This window comes from Chionomys nivalis, chromosome 5, assembly GCF_950005125.1.
Source record: "Chionomys nivalis chromosome 5, mChiNiv1.1, whole genome shotgun sequence".
Classification (NCBI taxonomy): domain Eukaryota; kingdom Metazoa; phylum Chordata; class Mammalia; order Rodentia; family Cricetidae; genus Chionomys; species Chionomys nivalis.
The window spans coordinates 112,696,066-112,715,220 of NC_080090.1; the positions used below are offsets into that span (position 1 = coordinate 112,696,066).

Here is a 19,155-nt window from a genome sequence, read left to right on the forward strand (position 1 = left end):
AGCTACTTCTTAAGGCAGGTTGAGGATGCCGGGCGGTGGTGGCGCACGCCTTTAATCCCAGCACTTGGGAGGCAGAGGCAGGCGGATCTCTGTGAGTTCGAGACCAGCCTGGTCTACAAGAGCTAGTTCCAGGACAGGCTCCAAAACCACAGAGAAACCCTGTCTCGAAAAACAAAAAAACAAAACAAAACAAAAACAAAACAAGGTAGGTTGAGGATATATTGCCCCCCAAAAACCCTTTAAAGATCTCCTCCCAGTGCCATACAGGTGGTTAAGATAGCAGCATGACAATTTGAAAGAACAGGAATAATTAATCCAAACAAATTCTAACTTCACATTTATTTAAATGTGTTTTAAAGATATGAACAAAGAGGTTTGAGAGATGACTCAAATGTTCAGAGCACATACTGCTGTTGCAGAGGACCCTGGTTCGGCTGCTACCATACTTACAATGCACACACCTTCCTGTAGTTACAGCTTCAGGGAATCTGATCTTCTCTTTTAGCCTCCTTACATAACTACATTCAAATATACATACCCTCACACAGATACACTTGCATATGCAAATCTCAAAAATTCAAATACATCTTAAAATATGAACAAAATTACTTGGTCATGAGTGTTTCTTAATAAAGCTTTTTATTTCTTATGCAACATTATAGAAGTGTCCATTCAGAAGATAATGATCTCCAAAGCATTTTTTTCATAAAGGTAAAAAATGAAGTCGCAGGATAAAGAAGAATAACAAGTACTATGTGTGCTCTATGTGTGCACTTTTCATTTTAATTTTACTGAGTGGTTTGAAAGAAAACTTGTGATCAGTTAGTATAAAAACAGTATACATGTGACCCTTGTGGACAGCCTTGAATGTTAGCATTGTAATTTTTGGATTTTTTATTCATTGGCTCTAAAATCACTGCATCCTGTCATAAAACTAATAAGTTATGATGTTTTATGATTTTAAGGCTTTGGAAAAAAGAATGCAATGAGATATACAGAAATTATACAGAATTTGAAACAGAGAACACATGGCCTATAAAGTCTGAGGTTTACTGTCTGCCTTCATGCAACAAACCAGCAGACCCTAATCTTAGATATAACTTTTTTAATGCTAATTTTTTTTACCCATGCTGATATTAAATTTTACAAAGTCTCTTTTATAGTCAGTGGATTAATTCTACCACACCAGGTGCTTATGCCTTTGTTTTTTTTTCTTATATGAAAATTCATTCACAGATGACATAAAAGCATATGTAGTTCCCATGATAACTTTACGACTTCACTAATTGTGATCTTCAAGATTCAGGGATTCCTGACATTATTATTCTTACTTGTTACTATGTATATGAAGCATCAGTTTGATGCTAGTTTGTCACATGATTTCCAGTCTTATGAGTCTCAGACATTAAAGAGAAGTTCAGACTCTGTCCCTGTGTTGCTATGTCCATGATCTTTAGTTCTGAGTATTTTTTCAGTTATCATTACCACTTTGTAAAGGAGTGGCCTGATAAAAAAGTATAATAGTTTTTATATGTATTTATTATATAACATATAAATAATGACAATAAAAAGAATGAATTAAAATGCCATTTCCAAAATATGTTCAAGTTGTTACATAATTGTATCATTTTTCATTATACATTTCCCCTTTGAATAATGAATTTTTGGCTTATTGTGACATGTTCTGCAACTATTTTTGGTGTATCGACTCTTTGAATATTGATTTATAATATTTTTTATGAATTCATTAATTATTAAATTTTTGTAATGCTTCTAGACAGATAATCTTCGTATATATTATTGCTTTTTTATTTGTTTATGACAACCAGAGTTTATACTTCACATTGGTCCCTTCAAGACATGTTTACAGTATGTAATACAAAATCATTGCATTCACTTTTGTAGTTAATTTTAAATTATTCCTTTGCACAGGAGTCAAAATTTTCTTGAACACAGAAGTACTTGTCATACCTTTTGCTAATGTTGAAAGCCTGACTAAATATCTTGAAGGTAGTTGAGAGTTTGCACTGTTTTGCAAAGAGATAGGAAATAGAACCTTAACCTTCTTAGTTAATATATACCCCTAATATTGTATAAAAACCTTTCTGTTATGATTTGATATTCATATAGCTACATGAGATTGAAATAAAGTTATATGCAAAATGTTCATAGTTTTCCATGGTCTGTGTGTAAGTAAATGTTTTCAAGTGCCTACAAATTCTCTTCTTTCTTCTTAGAGTCCCCATTAACAATCACTGGATTTTAAGTGTAGGCTCAGGAAGATTTCAGTGCATCTGGGAAGTTTCTAAATGAGAATTTATGTCAGAATTTCCTGACAGATCTCCTAAAAAGACACATACCTGTACATATCCTAAATGTTATAATCAAATTCTTAGAAAATGGGCAGGAAAGTTCTGAGTATCACTCTAGATGCTCTTAAATTAAAGACAAAAAGCAGATGCCTCAGTAATCAAGAGTCCTTCTGAATACTGAAATACTGGACTAATCTCAGGATACCACATAAAGGTGGAGGGAGCCAAGTGACTCCACAAAATCATCCTCTATTCTCCACAGGTATACCTTGATATGAGCTTGGAAATATAGACACTGCCCACAATAAAATAACAGTGAAAAACTTTAACATGAAATTGTCTCATTGCAATACTGCAAAAGTCCTAACAAAATACATGTCACTGCATATTTTTCATTTTTGTATGGAATCCCAGATTTGATTTACACTATTAATTGTCCTCCCATGGAGCAATTTGTAAAGTTTGTCTTGTTTTGCTTTGCTTGTTTTTGATAAAGAATAAAATATATGCCATTGTATTTCTTGCTTTGTTTCCCATTTGAGCTATCAGGGTCATCTGGTTCATGGGTTTAATTCAATTTTTAGGTGGTATATGCACAATATCAATGCTTTAATTCAGCATTTTCTCTATAATTTAGTAAGAATTAATTGAACTTCTTTTCTAAAGTTAAAGAAAAATGAGTACCGAGAATAAGAGTATGAAAAATATCTGGGTCATAAGCATTGCATGAGACATACATAAGCATGTTTAATATTTGTCTAGGTTGGGAAATGAACCAATTTTGTGTATTAGTTTATGTATTTTTTCATATTAGCCTAAGAGAGGCAGCAAAATATGTAATATTGTATAGTGTGTGTATGTCATATAAATATGTATGTAAGAGTATATGTACATTTATTCAAATTATAGTTTATACCACAAATACTAGAGTATATATAATATATAAATATGTGTATATTTTATATTTATAGTATAAACTGATATAATAATACTATATTATATAATATAGACTATGGTTATAAAATATATTTTACTTCATATAGAGTATACATAAAATATAATGTAAACTATAGGTAATATATGGAAAACTTATATAGTCTATATGATATATAGATTTTAGTATATGGCTTTGTGTGTAATATATGTTAATGTAATTTATATTATGTAGATTATTTAAGATACATTTTGGTTGATTTTATACCCTTTTAAAGATTATTTGGAATATCTGAATGCCCACATATGTGTACATTTATACCTATAAGCACAGTTGGTAAGTTGCCCCAACCAGCAGGACATGATGTCCTGACCAGTGGGACATGAATAGGGAACTGGATTCTAAAGGAGATGAATGGCATGCAAGAGACATGAGAAATGGACAACAAATCTGTACTTAGATCAAGCTGCCAACTTTCTTTTTTCTCAGGAGCATTATATAGTGAATAAAACAGGAAGATGCTGGAATGTCAGGTTTGGAGACATCCCTAGCTGATAGGAAGAGATAAGGAAATGCTGAGGGTGTGCTAATTACTTCTGAAGCCTGGGGACTGAAGGCATACTTAACTCACAGAAGGAGATAAGAATTGTTTCCTGGTGTAACACGAAGGGGTCCTACTTGTTGGGGTTCCTGTCCTGCCCAATTCCCCACAGCTGGCAAGTCCCAAAGAAAATCATACAGAGATCTCTAAAGTTATAAAGCAGATTGGCCCATTAGGTCAAGCTACATATTAGCTCTTGTGACTTACATTAACTCATTATTCTGATCTATGTTAGCCATGTGGCTCAGTACCTTTTTCAGTGGGGCAGACCACATCCTGCTGCCTCGGTGGTTTGGGCAGTAGTAGGAGGAATCAACTTCTTCCTTCCAAGAATTCTCCTGTTTTCATTGCATCATTTCTACTTCCTGTCTGTTTTTCCCGCCTATACTTCCTGCCTGGCCAATCAGCATTTATTTAAAACATGATTGACAGATTACAGACAATTCTCCTGTACAACTTCCCCCTATTTTTTTTTCTTTTTTGAAAATATTCATAGCCCATTTTTTGGGAATGTGGGCATCATTTTCCAGGCTACTTCTAGTTGATTGGGAGTGCTGATAATCTTATAAGGACCTAAAGAAAATTTAGAGTTATGATCAAGTCCTGACTGAAGTATCCTGTGAGTCTTGATCATCTCAGGCAGCAGTCTTGAACCTGTTCTGGATGAAGAACTCAGACATCTGGACCATCTATTATTACTGAAGATTCCTCAGGTGGTCTTCCTTGATCAAAGCTGATTTTTCTTAAGTCTGAATAAATCCAGAGCCTCTCATTTTCTGTGGAAACAAAAGCAAAATCTCTTCTCAAAGTAACATATCTTTTGACTTCAATTTTGAAGTCAAGGTATTTTCAAAATACCTATCTTTGATTAATTCTGTAGCATTTATAAGCAAGTGTTGCTTCTTCCTCAGCATTCAAACAATTTAAAGAGAGCATAATAGCATACAGTATCAAGATTCTCTGTGTATTTTCCATCTTTATGTGACTTTATTTTAACCTCTATTTCGTTTATTTTTACTTTTACTTTTTGAGACAGGTTCTTTGTATATCTTTGTCCTGGAATAACTCTGTAGACCAGGCTGTCTTTGAACTCACAGAGATCCATCTGTCTCTGCCTACCAGGCAAATCCTACCTGTGTGAGCCACCACCACCAGGAGTACTACTCTTTCTTTCTTTTTTTTTTTTTTTTTTACTCTGAGAACTTTAACCTTTAGCCTGTATATATTTTTAACACACTGTAAACCATTTGGAGGTTTTCTTCTTCTTTGAATCTCTCTTTACTGTATACCTCTCTTTTTCTGAATATAAGAGCCTTTAATTCACCAAGCAATCATGGCTGAGGTACTGGCTGGAGCCATGTTTATTTCTACAACTCTATGGCGTTTCAAGGTCCCTGCCAGCAAGCAAGCTGCAACAATGTGTCCATAAACAACACTGAAAGCCCCTATTGTGTTTCAAGGTCCTTGCCAGAAAACAAGCTGCAACAGTGTGTCCATAGCCCCATAGTCTGGACCACCTGCTTGAAAGAGTCAGAGTTTTCCCTGGCAAGAGGGCCCAGAAAGCCAGCATTTAAAACAGCACAGCTTTTTTCCTGCTTCAGCTGAAAATCAAAATGCTTTACTCTAGTCTGTCCCAAGCTTTCTCTGGATGCAGTTATCCACATGAGTGCCATTCTCTAACATGAGAGGGCCTGCTCCTTGGGGTTTCTGTCCTGACCAGTACCCCACAGCCAGCAAGCCCCAAAGACAATCACACAGATATCTCTATACATTATAAAGCTAATTGGCCCATTAGGTCAGTCTACTTATTAGCTCTTGTAGCTCATATTAATCCATTATTCTGACCTATTTTTGCCATATGGCTCCGTACCTTTTTTAGCTGGCAGGTCACATGCTGCTGCTTCGGTGGTCTTGGCAGGAGTGGGAGGAATCAACTTCCTCCTTCCCAGAATTCTCCTGTTCTCATTGCATCATCTCTACTTCTTGTGTTTTTTTCCACCTATGCTTCCTGCCTGGCCAATCAGTATTTATATGAAACATGATTGACAGATTACAGACCATTCTCCTGCACTATCCTGGGCCCAGAACTTGCCCTACAGAGGTGAATATCTTACTTAATTTGTGAGCTAAGATGACTAAAACAAAATACAGGTCTTTTCTCCCAGCAGTAAATTTGCATTCCAACCATCACTATTATATTTTCAATGTATTTCCTGTTCAATATTTCTAATGTCTTTTAGAATTGAAATAATTTCTATCGTGTTCTTTATTATTACATTAATGTCATTCTGTTTTGTGTCATATGGAGAGAATTTGAGTTTATTCAATGTTGATATTGAGAATGGAAGCTAAAAACATTGTCTCTCTACATGTTATTCAGTGATTAGATTGAGAATGAAATCTAGAAAAAGCTGTCACACTCCACATATTATTTTTCCAAGCATCTTCATACCACATATATGATTCCTATTTGAACATATGGTGATTTTTAATGAAATATTTAATTTTTATAATCAAGCTTCCAATGACTGCTTTTGAAGAATATTTGAAAATCATTATTACTCTTAAGAAGATACATATAGATTTAAAATTCTAAGATATAAGTATTAGACATCTATGTAGAGAGTTTTGGTGTTTGGCAATGGACTGCTGAAGAAAGCAGCACCAGTGAGTGCTTTATAGAAAGGCTGCTGTATGTGTTTGAGAGACATTGATACATTTCCAGTGCCACTAAAATTAAAGTCTAAGCACCTGAGAAGTCAAAATATGAGTCGCCTAAGTCACCCATCTTTTAAATGAGAAATTGAGTTTGATGTGGAGTTTCTCTTCCATTTTAATTAATATTTCTGAATAAGATATATGGATTATATGAGTTAAGAATAATACACTTATGCCCTGTTGGAAAATATTTTAAATCAGACCATATTCTTTCAGATAATGTTATGAAGAATTGTGTCTGTCCCAGAAATGCATGGCAGTAGAATGGATTAAGTTAGCTCTAAAGGATTTACCATGGTCTGAGCCAGAAAATTAGTAAGGATTCTAATTGGCATAAACTTCTATTGTGTTTGAGTGCTGATGGTGCATTTTCATGACAGAGTCTCCACTATAGTTATTGATATTCATAAATGAAAAGACTTGCTTTGGTGACTATCTATTCAGTAATTTAATTTCACTAATAACTTTCCTTACAGGAACTCGATTTTGAAGCTAAAACAAGTTATACACTGCGCATAGAGGCTGCAAATCGTGATGCTGATCCCAGGTTTCTAAGTTTGGGTCCATTCAGTGACACAACAACTATAAAGATAATTGTAGAAGATGTGGATGAGCCCCCTGTGTTTTCTTCACCCTTGTACCCCATGGAAGTGTCAGAAGCTACACAAGTGGGAAATATCATTGGCACTGTAGCAGCACATGACCCTGATTCTTCCAATAGCCCAGTGAGGTAAAGGCTTTTTTCTCCTTTTTAACTACTACATTCATCAGTATTCTTGTATCCACATTCATACTTCTGTATAATGGTCCTTTCTGGTCTGTAACTATTAATGTGTACATTCTTTCTGTGCAAAGCACTATAGTATAAATATTTCAACAGGATAGGAACTACAGAGCATCTCTGCTAATTCAATAAAAGAGTAAAGGAATTAATTGATTAGTTAAATTAAGGATCAATTAATTTATCTTTTAAATTGATGTCTGTGGACAATCTGTGTTTATTAACTTTACTGTTTCTAGGAGTAAAAATAAAAATATACCTCATCTATATATGCAGTTAGTTCAAATTATCATTCTAAAAATAGACTAGACATTTTTATCAAATAATCTCTTTGAGTATATTTATATATGCAAACATTTCAAATTATCTACACCCTCTCATTTGAGATCAGTTTGTGTGTTTGCATGTATGTGTGTATTTGTTTGAATGTGATGAATGACACCTGTAGCTTGGGATAAACATAGTAAGTAAAATATACTTGAGATATTATGGGAATGGTGTTTACTTTGTATGTAATATATTTCCTCAACCCCTGGCTGTTAAATTTTAGTAAATTTCTTTTTCTTTGTTAAAATATACTTACAACAATCAAGTTAAAGAATAGTGTTAATTTTCCCCACAGTTACATTTTACAGTGCATCATGACAGTGGGAACATGAGACATTTGGCCACATTGTATTAATAGTCAATACAGAAAGTGAACAAATACATACAGGTTCACTTGCTTTTTACCAGTTCTTGGCTTGTATCTTAATTCATTATTTAATTATTATATTAAATATATTATATATATAATATATAATATACACACATATATAAAATTTTAAATGCAACCTGCTGAATTTATTTAGTGTTGCTAATATGTACATGCACTTACGATTGATGGTCCCTGGAGAAGACTGATTTTTTTTCTCAGTGGTCATTGCCTATAGCATTTCATCTAATGTGCAACCTTGTGAAATTTCCTAAAATTGTAGAATATGGGTAGGAAATGTTTCTACATTCTTATACAGTTCAGGAGCCACTCCATAGATCCAGAGATCTGAGTCATTTAATTAAAACAAACTCTCACAATCATGCTCACAGTGTGCAAAAATTATATATTGATGATAATCTTACTTCTATTTAAATTGTGCCTAAATTATTTAATTATGAGGAACAAAATCTTTTCCCACGGTTGAAGGTATTAAAAGGTGTAAAGGCATATTAATATTTACCATATTTTAGGGCCAATGAACAAAGGCATTTAAGGACATCTAAAGAGTCTATTAGTGTCTGTTACCTTAATTTTATTTTCATTTTATTAATTACCTTGTAAATCATACTATTGAAAATTTCCTAAGAAAGCATTGAATTTTTCAGACTATTGTACATGAATTGAGACAATGGTAATGTTAAGCAGTAATTTCCTGCTTGATGAAAATGTCTGCTGGATACTATGGGCCTGAAGGCTGAAGATGGATGCCCCAATGGTACAAAAGAACTTTGGGTGACTGTCCAGGCAGCGAGATGTCTTTGTCATTTCTAGAATTTTGGATTTCTTGTTTGCTTAGGTAATATTATATCCTTCTGGAGTCTTTGATGGAGTTCAAGAATAAATAGATAGTTATAGTTTTCCTTATTTATGATTAAAATAGATATAATATTGTAACTGTAATTCTTGCTTGGTAACTGTTTTGTTATATGTAATTTTACTATGTTAAAATGAAAGCCTTTTTTGTTTAAACAGAAAAAGGGGAAATTATGGAGGAGGGTCATCTTTCTATCTGTTGCTTTCATTGGTTAATTAATAAAGAAACTGCTTGGCCTCTGATAGGGTAGAATTTAGATAGGTGGAGTAAACAGAACAGAACGCTGGGAGAAAGAAGCCGAGTCAGTGAGTCGCCATGATTCTCCCACTCCAGACAGACGCAGGTTAAGATCTTTCATGGTAAGCCAGCTTGTGGTACTACACAGAATGTTAGAAATTGGTTAGATTAATATGTAAGAGCTAGTCAATAAGAGGCTGGAACTAATGGGCCAGGCAGTGATTAAAAGAATACAGTTTCTGTGTAATTATTTTGGGTAAAGCCATGTGGGCGGCCGGGTGCCAGGGATGCAGCCCCGCTGCTCATATTACAACAGGAAGTTAAGTACAATCTTATTTTCTCACACGCAGAAAGTCAGGTTTGTCTCAAGCAATTTCAAATGATTAAACTTTGTATAATTGCTTATGTCTTCAGATTTATCAAATTTTTGTCTTAAGTCTAATGTTGCTATGCTTGAAACACTTTGTGACTTTAAATAATTTTCATAATGTTGGCAATTAACATTCATGGTACATAATTTTTTCTGAATTTAATTCAATATATTTGTCTTTCCCATCCATTTATGAGGCTCTTTAAGAGATGCATGTTATTCCTTGTTGACTATATTTACTCTCATACAATCTCTTGAAATTGGTTCCCTTCCCAGCATTGTTTTTTGTTAAGTGGTGGACACTATGCCACAAGAATTCTCATATTTCTTTGTGAGCCAAGCATTAAGAAATTGCTCTGAGGTTTACTCAATTGTGTTTTCCTTTTTTAAATGATACTTAAAAATCATGACCAATATTAGCAAATATGGTATTTCTGTATTTTTATTGTTAGGATTTATAAAATTTTATATTGACTATAGTGTCATAAAAGTGAGTTAATATTGACCTTTTATAGACAATAACTTCGGCTACCTTTTAAGGATTTATTTTATGTTAATTGTGTGTGTGTATGTTTGCATATGAATATGTATGCAGATACTTGTGGAGTCTAGAAGATGTTGTGGATCTGGAATTACAGGCAAATGAGAGCTGTCTGGCATGAGTGCTTACAACCAATCTTGGTTCCTCAGAAGGATGGTATGTTCTGTTAAATGCTGTACTGATTTTCTACTCCCATTTTGCTATTTATTATTAAGATTATTTCACATTCACATACATCCCAATAAATGGCAAACATTATACAATGACTTTGTGCAGGTAAACATATATTTTATTAAGAGATCAGTTAGTTATCAAACTGTAAACCCTCCTTCATCATGTACCTGCAGAGAAACAGCATTTTTCTGAGGTGGCAGAGAATCAGAACTTACAAATGACTACAAAATGTGATGAGAGTTTATAGTTAGGATCTTGCTTCTATGACTTCACAAATGTTCATTTTATTTCACATTTATTTAGTGTGTGTTTATGTGTGTCTATTTGTACAGTGCATGTCCATGTATACTTGTACAAAGTGGCTTACAATATGTAGAAGTCAAAAAATTGCTTTTGAGTCTTGCTGTCCCTTCTCACCATATGGGTTCAGATTGCTTGCCCCTATTGCCCTTGAGATATTGAGAAGCAGTGTTTACTTCATTGCAGTTATTTACAGGGCAGGCAATATTACTAAAAGTGTGAAATAGTACAGTCATTGAATTATCAGTTAACATAATAATGTTAAAAATTATGATATCAGATGGAAGTATGGCATATGTTATTCATATTTAGAAAATTTACTTTATATGTTGTTTAGTCTAAGTAAAAATATTAGAACAAACTTCCAGTAAAGCAAATTTAACTTCCTCTTCCAATGTAACATGGATCATATATATTTAAAACAAAAGCTCATTTTGCTAATATTTTATACACAGCCTATGTGTAACTTTTCTGTATACATTTTTCCTTTTCTGAAATGGATGCTTGCATCACTGTCACAACATTGGCATTTTGACTGTTAGAGATGTAATTAGTAGAAATATGATTGTTATATGAACCCAGACCTTTGTGATTGCCTACACCACTAGGGAATGTTAAGACTCTCTGCGGCCTTAGTCTCATCCAGATAGCATATTTGAAGTGTACCATACTTCATTTAATTTGCTTTCCATTTTCCTCATGTGAATAAACTAATTCTTCAGTAAAAATTCAGTGATACTTAACATTACTTAGGAAAATAAATACTGCCTCTTTATTTTTCTTTAAGCAATTGTAGATAATAGAGAGTAAGCATATATCTGACTCATTTTTAAGCATTTATATAATATTTTATGTCACTTTAGACCTGAATGCTAAACCTGTTGCTACATCTACCAATAAAGGAAGGACAGGTTACAGTCCATTCTCTTTGATCACCTTCTAAAACAGTAAGAACTTGATTTTACAGTTCTTGTCCAAGATTTTAAGAACCTTTAAGGATTCTGGAGACTATAGAAATCATATTCATTTTTCAAGTCAGCATTGGCAAGCTGATCAATGGCTCAGCATGCATTTATCAAGAAAGTGTTCTGTGAAACACTCTGGGGAAAATGCCGGTTGAAAACAAGTATGAATAAAACATTTCTTCCAACACCTAGGAACTTATAATCTGGCTGAAGTAATAAGATCTCATAAAAGATAAGAACTACAAGAGAAAAATATGTCTTTATGGTAACAAGAAAGATTGTGAGACAAATTAGAGCAATTCAGATCACTGGACAAGAGGTTTTACTTGGAGGAATGACAGCATCAGTAAAACTTTGTGTACAGCAGTATTTGGAGAAGTTGATAACAAATATAATGTAGAGAATGATGATGTTTCGTTTACTTCTATCCTAATAACATTGTGCTAAATTTATGAGAGCATTGGTTACTAAAAGACACAGAACAAACTAAGAGACAGAATGCTAAAACTAGCACTTTATTGAAGTAAGATGTAAGTAAAAAATAAGATTCATTGTGAAGATTTCTGCATAATGATATTAAACAACATTTCCAGAATTTTTTACCATTTCTGCTCCAAATTCTATGTGCATATTTTCTACAGATACTGACATTCATGGTGACATGTTCTAAGATAAAAGGCAAAAATGTATCATGATGTGGTATGGCTAGTATGAACACATTTGGGTTGTTTGAATATTTAATGGTTTTTTTAGTTTATTTTATTACTTTAAAAAATTACCAATCCAAATTCCCACTCCCTCCCCTCCTCTCACTCCCTCCACTCACCCTCCCACCCGACCCCCTCCAATCTTAAGAGAGGGCAAGGTACCCTGCTCTGTGGAAAGTCCAAGTCCTTCCCTACTACATCTATGCTGAGCAAGGTATACATCAAAATAGACTAGGATCCCCAGAAGCCAGTACATGGAGTAGTTACAAATCCCAGCGCAGCTGTCAGTATCCCCTCAGTCTACCCCAACTGTCAACCACATTCAGAGGGACTAGTTTGATCCCATGCTCATTCACTCCCAGTCCAGTTGGAGTTGGTGAGTTCCCATTATCTCAGGCAAACTTTCTCACTGGGTGAATTCCCGATGGTCTTGACCTCCTTACTCATACTCTCACACCTCCAACTTTTCAACTGGACCTTGGGAGCTCAGTCCAGTGCTTTGATGTAGGTCTCTGCCTCTGTTTCCATCTGTTGTTTCCGTCTGTTGTTGAAGTCATCAGTCTGACTTCAGGGCAAGGCCAGTTCAGGAACTCTCTCCACTATTACTTAGGGGCTTAGCTGGGTCATCTTTGTGGATTCCTGGGAAATTTTCTAAATCCAGGTTCCTTTCTAACCCCGTAATGGCTTCCTCGATCAAGATATCTCTTTCCTTGCTCTTTTATCTGTTCCTCCTCCATCTCGACTATGCCACTCCAAGTTCTCCTCAACCCTTCCCTTCTCCCCTTCCTTCTAAGCCCCACCCCCATGCTTCCAATTTTGTCAGATGATCTTGTTTATTTCCAGTTTCTAGGTGGGTCAATATTTATTTTTCTTTGGGCTTTATTTAGCTTCCCTGGGATCATGAAGTATAAGCTCAATGTTGTTTGTTTATGGCTAATATCCACTTATGAGTAAATATATACCATATTCATTTTTTTTTGGTCTGGGTTACCTAGCTCAGCATAATGTTTTCTAATTCCATCCATTTCTATGCAAAATTCAAGATGTCATTGTTTTTTTACCACTAAGTAGTACTCTAATGTGTAAGTGTGCCATACTTTATTTATACATTCTTCAGTTGAGGACCATCTAGGTTGTTTCCTGGCTATTACAAATAATTCTGCTATAAACATAGTTGAACAAATGCTTTGTAGTATGATTGAGCATCTTTTGGGCATATTCCCAATAATGGTATTGTTGGATGCTGAGGTAGGTTGATTCTCAAATTTTCTGAGAAACCACCATACTGATTTCCAAAGTGGTTTCATAAGTTTCCATTCCTACCAGCAATGGATGAGTGTTCTGCTGAGTCCACATCCTCTCCAGTATAAACTATGATTATTGGTTTTCATCTTAACCATTCTGAAAGGTGTAAGATGGTATCTCAGAGTTCTTTTGATTTGCATTTTCTTGATAGCCAAGGAAGTTGAACATGTTCTTAAGCATCTTTTGGCCATTTGAAATTCTTCTGTTGAGAATTTTCTGTTTAGTTCAGCACACCATTTTTTAAATGAGTTATTTAGAAATTTAATGTCTAATTTCTTGTGTTATTTATATATTTTGGAGTCAGTCCTTTGTCTGATGTGAAGTTGGTGAAGATTTTTCCCATTCAGTAGGCTTCCTTTTTGTCTTATTGACTGTATCCTTTTCTTTACTGAAGTTTCTCAGTTTCAGGAGATCCTATTTATTTATTGCTGTTCTTATTGTCTGTATTACTGGGGTTATATTTAGGAAGTGATCTCCTGTGTCCATGCATTGAAGGCTACTTTCCACTTTTTCTTCTATTAGGTTCAGTGTGATCAAATTTATATTGAGGACTTAAATACATTTGAGTTTTGTGCATGGTGATAGATATGGATCTGTTTTTATTTTTCTACAGGTTGACTTCCAGTTATGCCAGCATCATTTGTTGAAGATGCTTTATTTTTCTGTTGTATAATTTTAGCTTCTTTGTCAAAAATCAGATGTTAGCAGGTTTCTAGATTAATATTCAGGTCTTCAATTTGGTTCCATTGGTCAACATCTCTGTTTTTATGCCAATACCAAGCTGTTTTGATTATTATAGTTCTGTAATTAAGCTTGATGTCAGAGATGGTAATTCTTCCGGAAATTCCTTTATTGTATAGGATTGTTTTGGATATCCTGGGTTTTTTTGTTTTTCCATATGAAGTTGATTATGTTCTTTCCAGGTCTGTGAAGAATTCTGTTGGAATTTTGATGGGGATTGCATTGTATCTATAGATTACCTTTGATGATTGCCATTTTTACTGTGTTGACCCTTCCTATATAAGAGCATGGGAGATCTTTCCATTTGCTGGTCTCTTCTTCAATTTCTTTCTGCAAAGACTTAATGTTCTTATCACATAGGTCTTTCACATCCTTGGTTAGTGTTACCCCAAGATATTTTCTGTTATTTGTGGCTATTGTGAAAGGTCATGTTTCTCTGATTTCCCTCAGCTTCTTTATCTTTTGTGTATAAGAGGGCTACTGATTTTTTTGAGTTGATCTTGTATCCCTGCCACATCACTGAAGGTATTTATCAACTGTAGGAGTTCTCTGGTAGAGTTTTTGAAGTTACTTATGTACACTATCATGTCTGAAAATGACAAAAGTTTGACTTCTTTCTTTCAAATTTGAATCTCTTTGATCTCCTTATGTTTTCTTATTGCTATTGCTAAAACTTCAAGAACTATGTTGAAAAGATAAAGAGATAGTGTACAGTCTTGTCTTGTTTCCGATTTTAGTGTAATGCTTTTATTATCTCTCCATTTTATTTAATTTTGTTGTCAGCTTGCTGTGTATTGCTTTTATTATATTTAGATATGATCCTTGTATCTCTATCTCTCCAAGACTTTTATCATGAAGGGATGCTGAATTTTGAATTTTGTCAAATGCTTTTTTAGCATCTAATGAAATAATCATGTTTTTTTCTTTCAGTTTAATTATATGATATATTACATTGGTAGATTTTTGTATGTTAAACCAGCCCGACATCTCTGGGATGAAGCCTACTTGATCATGAATGATTTTTTTTTATGTGTTTTTGGATTTAGTTTGCGAGTATTTTATTGAGAATTTTTGAATCCATGTTCATGAGTGAGATTAGTCTGTAATTCTTCTTTTTTTGTTTTTGAGTCTTTGTGCAATTTTGGTGTCAGGGTAACTGCAGCCTCATAGAAAGAGTTTGGCAATGACTTTTCTGTTTCTATTATGTGGAACCTTTGAGTATTATAGGTATTAGCTCTTCTTGGAAGTTCTGGTAGAATTCTTCCCTAAAACCAATTTTTAGTTGAGAGGTTTTAGTTGATAACTTCTTTTTCCTCATGGCTTATAGGTGTATTTAAATTGCTCACCTGGTCTTAATTTAATTTTGGTATTGGCATATGTCTAAAATATTGTCCATTTCTTTTACATTTTCCAATTTTTAGAGTACAGGTTTTTTTAGTAAGACCTAATGATTCTCTGTATTTCTTCAGTGTGTGTTGTTATGTCCCCCTTTTCATTTCTGATTTTGTTAATTTGGATGTTCTCTGTCTGCCTTTTGCTTAGTTTGGATAAAGGTTTGTCAATCTTATTGACTTTCTCAAAGAACCTGCTCTTTGTTTCATTGATTCTTTGTATTGTTTTCTTTGTTTCTATTTTTGTTGATTTCAGCCCTCAGTTCGATTTATTTCCTATCTTCTACTCTTTCTGTGTTAGTCTGCTTCCTTTTGTTTTCTAGAGCTTTCAGTTGTGCTGTAAAGTTGCTAATGTGATCTTTCTCCATTTTTTTATGTGGGCACTTAGTGCTAAGAACTTTTCTCTTAGCACTGCTTTCATATTGTCCCTTAGGTTTGTATGTGTTGTGTCTTTATTTTTGTTGAATTCAAGGAAGACTTTAATTTTTTTTTAATTTCTTCCTTGACCCAGGAATGGTACAGTAGTTGACTTTTCAGTTTTCCATGAGTTTGTAGGCATTCTGGGAGTAGTATTGTTGTTAAAAATCTAATCTAATCCATGCTGATCTGATAAGAACAGGGGGTTACTTGATATATTTGTATTTGTGGATGTTTGTTTTGTTACTGTGTATGTGATCAATTTTAGAGAAAGTTCCATGAGGTGTTGAGAAGAAGGTATATTCTTTTGTGTTTGGGTGGAATGTTCTATAGATGTCTATTAAGTTCATTTGATTCATTACATCTGTTAGTTCTCTTATTTCTCTGTTAAGTTTCTGTCTGGTTGACCTGTCCATTGGTGAGAGGAGTATAGAGATCCCCTACTATTCGTGTGTAGGGTGTGATGTGCATTTAAGTATTAGTAATGTTTCTTTTACATATGTGTGTGCTCTTGTATTAGGGGCATAGATATACAATTGAGACTTCATCTTGATGAACTGTTCCTGTTATGAGTATAAAATATCCTTCTCCAACTCTTCTGATCAATTTTAGTTTGAAATTAATTTTGTTAGATATCAGTCTAGCCACACACACTTGTTTCTTAGGTACATTTGATTGGAAAATCTTTTCCCAACCCTTTACTCTGAGGTAGTGTCTGTCTTTGAGGTTGAGGTGTGTTTCTTGTAAACAGCAGAACGCTAGATCCTGTTTTTTTATCCATTCTCTTAGCCTTTTCTTTTTACAAGTGAATTGAGCACATTGATGTTAAGTGGTATTAATAACTTCAGTTATTTTTCAGTAGTAGTGTTTGTGTGTTTCCCTTTTTGGGGTTATGCTGGTGGGGAGATTATCAGAGGTCTCTGTTATTGTGGATGTAGTTAGCTTCCTTGGGTTGAGATTTTCCTACTAGTACTTGCTGTAAAGCTGGGTTTATGGATACATATTCTTTAACTCTCTTTATGTCATGGAATATCTTCTTTTCTCCAATGATGGTGACTGAAAGCTTTGCTGGATATAGTAGTCTGGGCTTGCATCCAAATTATCTTTTATTGTCTGCAACACATCTATCTAAGACCTTCTGGATTTCGTGGTTTCCATTAAAAAGTCAGGTGTAATTCTAATAGGTTTACCTTGATATGCTTCTTGACCTTTTTCCTTCGAAGCTCTTAATATTTCTTTATTCTGTGTGTTTTGTGTTTTGATTATTATATGGAGAGGGGATTTTAATTTTTTGATTCAGTCTCTTTGGTGTTCTGTAAGCTTCTTATACCTTTAGGGATATCCTTGTCTAGATTGGGAAAGTTTTCTTCTATAATTTTGTTGAAAACATTTTCTGTGACTTTGAGCTGGAGTTCTTCTCCTTCTTTTACCCCTATTATTCTTCAGTTTGGTCTTTTCATGGTGTCACAGATTTCCTAAATGTTTTGTGTTAAGAATTTGTTAGATTTAATGGTTTATTTGACCAATGAGCCTATTTCCTCTATAGTATTTTTAGCACCGGAAATTCTTTCTTCTATCCCTTATATTCTGTTGATTATACTTGTCTCTGTTGTTCCTGTTTGTTTATACAGATTTTTCATATCCAGAATCCCCTCAGTTTGTGTTTTCCTTTATTACCTCTATTTCAGTCTTCAAGTCCTTCACCTGTTTGATTGTTTTTTCTTAGTTTTCTTGGGTTTCTTTGAGGGATTTATTAATTTCTTCCAACTTTTTTGTCTTCTCTTCCAATTCTTTAAGGGAGTTTTTCACTTCCTTTTTATAGTTGTCCATCATTTTCATAAAGTTATGTTTAAAGTCAATTTCTTCTACCTATTCTGGGTTAGAATGATGAAGTTTGTGTTCTGGTGTTACCATGCTGCCTTTTAGGTTGTTGGAGAAATTCTTGCAGTGGCACCTATCTATCTCTTCCTTCATAATAGGACAGCAGTATCTTGGCATCTTGGTCCAATCATTGATGCAGCTATCTGAGTATTTGAGATTTTTTCTTGGCCTGCCCTCTTAGTTCCCCTCAGTATTATAGCAAGCTGTGTTTCAGGGTTCAATGGAATTTACAAGCAGATAGGTGAGTTTGGAATTGGGGTGGGTTCAGGCATAGCCTAGCCACAGGAAAACTCCGTGCTTCCTGGCTAGAAAAGATGAGGGAGTAGGGGAAAGCCCCCTGGGTTTTGTCCCACTGGGGATGTCCTAGAGAGTAGGGCACCCAGCTCTCTGGCCCTGTGGCTATTGACTCACTTCTTAGGTACCCTCAGTATTGGAGCAAGCTGTGATTCAAGGTTCCACAGAGTTCACAGGCAAATAGGCGGGTTTGGAGGTGGGGTAGGTTGGGGCCTAGCCTAGCCACAGGAAAACTCCCTGCTGGCTAACTAGAAAAGCCAAGGGATTTGGAGAGGTGCTTTTGGGTTTTATCTCACCAAGGGGGGTCCTAGAGAGTGGGACACCTGGCTGTCCATACCTGTGGCTGTTGACTAACCTCTTAGGTCCCCTCAGTATTGGAGCAAGCTGTGTTTCAGGATTCCACAGATCTCACAGGTGAATAGGTGGGTTTTGGAGTGGGGGGTGTTGGAGGATAGCCTAGCCACAGCTATTTAGTGTGTTCATACAGTTGCTTATAAGTCTGAATATATCTATATCTATGTACATTATTCTACATAATTGATTTTTTCCCATTTTTATATTACATAAAGTGAGCTGTGCTATACAGAAAGTAGTGTTAACAGTGCAGATGGGAAATCTAAAAAGTAACAGGAAACCGTTCTGTAAAAAAATTAGGAGTCATGTTCTATTTCAAACTGTTATTCATTTTAATACAATTGTTACTAAAAATGTAAATAGCTATATATTCAGAACATTAGAAACAAAGAATTTTGTTAGACTAGTGTGCTTACTAACCAGAGATGATTCTAAAAGTATATAAAGCAGTAAATAACTAATTTATTGGAGCCATTTTTTGTTTTATATTTTACAAAATGTTGTCCTATAATTACAACTATTTGCCAAGACCTTCTAACTTAGCTTTATTTAAGACTATAG

At 34.5% G+C, this 19,155-nt stretch overlaps 1 protein-coding gene across 2 annotated transcripts in view; it reads left to right on the top strand.

Annotated features, from left to right (window-relative positions):
• The window catches only part of Cdh7 (cadherin 7), a 159,769-nt gene that overhangs the window by 93,197 nt on the left and 47,417 nt on the right, over window positions 1–19,155 (top strand). For both annotated transcript variants that reach the window (XM_057770275.1, XM_057770276.1), the window contains one exon: window positions 7,042–7,295. In XM_057770275.1, coding sequence (XP_057626258.1) covers window positions 7,042–7,295 — 254 coding nt within the window. The remainder of the gene's footprint in view (window positions 1–7,041; window positions 7,296–19,155) is intronic.